The sequence below is a fragment of the Propithecus coquereli genome, unplaced genomic scaffold (assembly GCF_000956105.1).
Source record: "Propithecus coquereli isolate 6110/MARCELLA unplaced genomic scaffold, Pcoq_1.0 Scaffold111, whole genome shotgun sequence".
NCBI classification, from domain to species: domain Eukaryota; kingdom Metazoa; phylum Chordata; class Mammalia; order Primates; family Indriidae; genus Propithecus; species Propithecus coquereli.
The window spans coordinates 4,126,065-4,131,240 of record NW_012135081.1 but is presented as its reverse complement, the minus strand read 5'-3'; the positions used below and the strand labels follow the sequence as shown (position 1 = coordinate 4,131,240).

The 5,176-nt window shown below is 51.4% G+C and overlaps 1 protein-coding gene across 2 annotated transcripts in view; it reads right to left on the bottom strand.

Moving 5' to 3' along the window:
- Positions 1–5,176, bottom strand: part of SP1 (Sp1 transcription factor) — a 42,707-nt gene that overhangs the window by 32,768 nt on the left and 4,763 nt on the right. The window contains exons 1-3 of one of the 2 annotated variants that reach the window (XM_012653910.1): positions 3,414–3,518; positions 2,197–2,360; positions 371–1,883 (exon numbers count right to left, since the gene is read on the bottom strand). In XM_012653910.1, coding sequence (XP_012509364.1) covers positions 371–1,883; positions 2,197–2,360; positions 3,414–3,420 — 1,684 coding nt within the window. In that variant the 5' untranslated portion in view covers positions 3,421–3,518. Of the gene's footprint in view, positions 1–370; positions 1,884–2,196; positions 2,361–3,413; positions 3,519–5,176 lie in introns of those variants that run through there. The other variant, XM_012653919.1, reaches the window with a different exon arrangement.

Below are 5,176 nucleotides of genomic sequence, written 5' to 3'. Positions count from 1 at the left end.
GAGACTTTGTCTCAAAAAAAAAAAAAAAAAAAAAGTGACCCCATATGGCCCACAAGACTAAAATATTTACTACCTGTAGAGACAGAAAAAGTTTGCCAAACCTTATTCTGCAGCACCAAAGACACTTCAAAGTACACAGACCCCAGGACATTACCCGGAAGTGCTCCTTTCTCATGGGATTAACTGAAAAAAGTTTCCTTTAATTCAGTTCTAAATGACTTAAACAGAATCACTGCTATTTCTCTAACTGACCTGCCTAAATGACTAGCCCTCAAGAAAGTGTTACGCCAAAAGGCTCTATTCCCTTCTTTAGACTCAACAGTTCCAGCTAAGATGCTATAGTTCCTATGCAAAAGATTAGAAGCCTTACCTGGGGCATTTGCTATAGCCAACGGCAGGCCTGGAAGCTGGTGCACCTGGATTCCTGAAGTACCCAATGCACTGAGGTTAATGGTCTGAAGGCCAGGCATGGAGGAAAGTTGAGCAGCATTCACAGTGACTGTGCCGGCAGGAATGGAGGCAGCTGAGGCAATGGGTGTAAGAGTGGTGTTGCTGCTGCTGGTCTGCCCCAAGGAAACACCCTGCATTGGGGCTAAGGTGATTGTCTGGGCCTGTGGGTTCTGAACTTGGAGGTTCTGCAGCTGAAGAGTCTGCCAACTGACCTGTCCATTGGGTCCCACCGTTGGTGTCCGGATGATGATGGGGCCAGAGTTTGGAACAGCCTGAAGCTGGAGGTTCTGGAGGGTTTCCTGGGAGATAGCTTGAGTTGTAAAGGTCTGCCCTGACAATGGTGCTGCTTGAAGGGCCTGAAGGGTCTGTCCCCCTTGAACTAGCTGAGGCTGGATAAGAATTTGTTGTTGCTGTGTCTGCTGGTTTTGCTCTCCCTCTTTTTGCTGACTTGCTTGCAGTGAGCCTCCAGATGTCTGGTTCTGCTGGATGTTCAGGGCATCAGACCCCTGGAGCCCACTGACCCTCTGGGGTGTCTGGCCTTGAGAGTTGGTCCCTGATGATCCACTGGTGGTAAAGTTCATAATCCCCATGTTGCTGGTGGTAGTAGTTGTTGAGTAGCTATTGGCATTGGTGAAAAAGGAGCTGGAACCAGCTTGCGATGACACCAAGCTGGCAGAACTAATGGCAGTCCCTGAGGTGACAGGCTGTGATCCGCTCTCCTGGGACCCAGAGCTGCTGATCGTAACTGCCTGAGAGCTGGGAGTCAAAGTAGCTGCAGAAACGCTATTGACAGGTAGCAAGGTGATGTTCCCATTTAGGGCCACTGGTACATTGGTCACATACTGAGTCTGTCCTGAGAGCACATTATTAGCCAGGCCTTGGAGGGGGACAGCCTGCTGCAGTAAGTTTGGCATAGCAGCAATGATGTTGCCTCCACTTCCCCGATTTGTGATGATCTGTTGGTTTGCACCTGGTATAATCTGTATTTGACCAGAACCATCCTGCTGCACTTGGGCTCCAGTGGCAGCAAATTGCAGCTGCTGCCCATCAACAGTCTGGAACTGTGGGATTACTTGATACTGAATGTTAGGCATGACTCCAGGTAGTCCTGTCAGAACTTGCTGGTTCTGTATGTTGGGCGTGGCAGCCACAACGTACTGCCCACCAGAGACTGTGCGATTCTTGGAAGACTCACTGCCATTGCTGCCACTGGTACTGCTGCCACTCTGTTCCTTTGAGGTAGGGGCAGCCCCAGAGGAGGAAGAGATGATCTGCCAGCCATTGGCACCCTGTGAAAGTTGTGTGGCTGTGAGGTCAAGCTCACCTGTACCCCCTGACTGACTTGGGCCCTGGGAGTTGTTGCTGTTCTCATTGGGTGACTCAATTCTGCTGCAAGTTGCTGCCAGCAGAGCCAAAGGGGATGGCTGGGATTCCTGGCCAGAAAATAAGGGAGAGGAAAGGAGTTAATGACACCCAGCTGCCGACCTAGGGGGCAGTATGCAACAAATAAACAGCAACACAGTGCAGACAAAGAGCAAAAACCAGAAATAAAAAGCTGACCTATATGTATTGTTGAAACTTCCATCTTTGGGGAGCTCCAAGTCACTTGTCTCTCTGTGCTTACTTCCCTATCTACAAAATGCTTTAGTCCTTCCCTAAAACGCTTTCTGTGAGGAGTAAGGTAATTACTAAGAATATTTACATCCTCTCAACACCTTCCCCACTCTGTCTGTGATTATCACTTACCTGCCCTCCTCCTCCTCCTCCACTGCTGCTGCTGCTACTGCCTGTGCTGCTGCTTCGAGCCTGTGAAAAGGCACCACCACCATTACCACTGCCACCATTATTGCCACCAACTCCTTTTTCAATCTTCACCACAGCTGTCATTTCATCCATGGAGTGATCTGGGTCTAAAAATAATTAAAAGATAAACAACTTAAAGCTGAAGGAAGAAAAAGGTAAAGTGAGGAAGAGCAAAAAGAGGATATGATGAAACAGCAATGACTAAAAGGTGGAAGGCACCAGTGGAAAGAAAATGGATTAGAGGAGGGGGGAACTGTAGGGCATGCAGGACATGAACTAGGATCAGTGGTACCAAAACTGGGCCTCAATTCTCCCTTGCACAAAATTAAACTCAGAAAACATTCAAAAAGTGTTTTGGGGATAGGAAATATGAAGGATGGTAGGCACGTGGGAAGAGTTTCGAAATAAGAAAAAGTATCTCGAGGGGACAAAGGATAGGTAAAGCAAGAAACAACATGTGGACGGATGGAAAGCTTGCTAAAATTAGGGTTAAAAGAGATGGAGAAAGAAAAATACAAGTGTAAAAAGTAACAAAAAGAAAAGGGGAGAAAGGGGAAAAGAAGAGATAAAAAGCGTGAGTGGGGAAACATTTGTGGATACTGGTAAGGGGCTAATGGGGGTCTAGGTGTCAGAAATCAGGAGGTTTCAGAGCGAAGAGAGGGCGGGCCCTAGAGAGAAAGGGCGGTTTCGGGGTGAGGGGCGTGGAAAGGGCGGGACGGTGGGGGGGAGGGGAAATCTACGGAAAGTGGGGGAGGAGGGCCTAGGAGCAGGAGGCGACCAGAGGGCGGACCAGGGAGGCGGTTGGCCCGGGCGGGGCCTGCACTGCTCGGGCCGCCCCCGCGGCTCCAGCCCCCGGCGGGAGGAGCCTCAGGCTGGCGGCCGAATAGTGGGGGGTAAGGCCCGTCCCCCGTGGCCGGGGCGGGCAGGGGGCGGGCGAGGCCACGCTGCCCCCTCCCCCGGGGCGGGCGGCCCATCCCCCTCTTCCTCGGAGGCCCCGCCACTGCCCCTTCTCCCTCCCTTCCCTCCGCCCCGGGCGGGACCAAGGCCGCCGCCGCCGCCTCCCGCCCGCCCCCCCTCACGGCGGGGACCGCCCGGTTGGCCCTCGCGCGCGCCCCCTCACTCCTCTCCCACCCCTAAGCGTGGAGTGGACTCATCCTTACCGCTCATGGTGGCAGCTGAGGGACGAGCTCAAGGGGGTCCTGTCCGGGGGGGTTGGGGGGGGCCGGGAAAAACGCGGACGCTGACGAGGCAAGCTAACCCGGACCGGACAGGGAGGGGGGGGGGTAAGGAGGAGGGAGCAACGCGCCACAAGCCCGACCTAGGCTCCGCCCCTTTACTGCTGCCCCGCCCAATGAGGGAGGGGGAAAGGAGGGACTTGCGGAAGAAAGACGGTCAGATTATCCAATGGCAAGGCTCCCTTGCTCTCTAAGGCGTGTAAGACAAAGTTGCGTGCCTGGTGTCCGCCCAAAAAGACCGCCTTCTCAGATTTAAAAACCAATGAAAGCTGCAGGAAGTAAAGATGGGCGGGAGCTATAGATGATAGGCTTGGAAAGAAACCAGTTAACCGCCAGGCGGGCTCCCTGAGCAGTAGGGATAGGAAGAGCTTTTATAGGAATGACAGAACAACGACCAACCAGGATCCTGGACATGCGTGGGCAAAATCCTAATGGGAGGAAAGGTAAGAAGTAGGCGGGAATGGGAGAGGATGAAGATGATCAAAACCAATCAGAAATCAGGCGGGCAAGCAGGAAAGATATGATTGGATTAACACCAAAAAGAGACAGGAAAGGACACATATTGATATGTACTAAAGGCCAATTAGATGCCGAATAATCTCGGAGGGCGGGAATTTAGAGTGGGCAGAGGAAAATCGGCGTCTCCATCAGTTATTTAGCCCAATGAGGGGAGGAAGTAAGCCTGGCACCGCCTCCAAATTGGCCAATGGGCGTTACCTTAGCCACACATCACGAGTGAGGGAAGAGGGCTGTGCCAAGAGCAGTCCGTCGCCATATTGGCCCCCCTTAGGGGACGTCTTTACAGGGATGAGATGGTACACTTCAGCAGATTTCTACAGCTCAACAAGTGTCAGCGCTGTGACATTCGGTGCGCAGTTCTGCTTCACCACCGCGGCTCATTTGACTCTTCATTTAACCGCCCTTATAAAGTTACCTCTCACTCCTCACCGACCCCCCCAACGGGTGGGCGGACGGGCGGATGCCTCGATGTGGGTGTAAGCCCTATGAGTGCCGGCGGGAGGAGATATGACGACTGAAAAAATCAGTTAATACTGAACTGACTGATACTCAGTCTTTGTGAAACGCCAGCAAACGCCATCTTACTAAGTTCCCCCAGACAAAGGTGCTAACCACTTAACTGTTGGCCGGTTAATTTTTCAAGCGTTTCTCTTTGGAGCTTAAGTACATTGGAGAACCTCCCAGAGTGAAGATCCTATAAATCACTTCCTTTTTCCTCTTTAATAGTGAATATTGCCTATTGCTTACGCATAAAGCAAGATAGCTGAGTTCCTGCTTTTTGCAATCACGAGGGTTAAGACTACCCCAGGCACCTGAATTCCTGGCCCCCACCTTTATCCTTATTTTGTGGAGGCGGCTTTGATGGCTTGTCAGTGATAGAATGAGGTCATCCCCTTTAGCACTTGTATATTATATATGTGGTCACCTCTTTATTAGCACATTATTCAGCACTTCATTATATGTTCTCCTTTTAAAATCTGGATTCTGGTGGGGTGCAGTGTCTCAGGCCTGTAATCCTAGCACTCTGAGAGGCCGAGGCGGGCGGATTGTTTGAGCTCAGGAGTTCGAGACCAGCCTGAGCAAGAGCGAGACCCTGTCTTTACTAAAAATAGAAAGAAATTAGCTGGACAACTAAAAATATATAGAAAAAATTAGCCGGGCATGGTGGC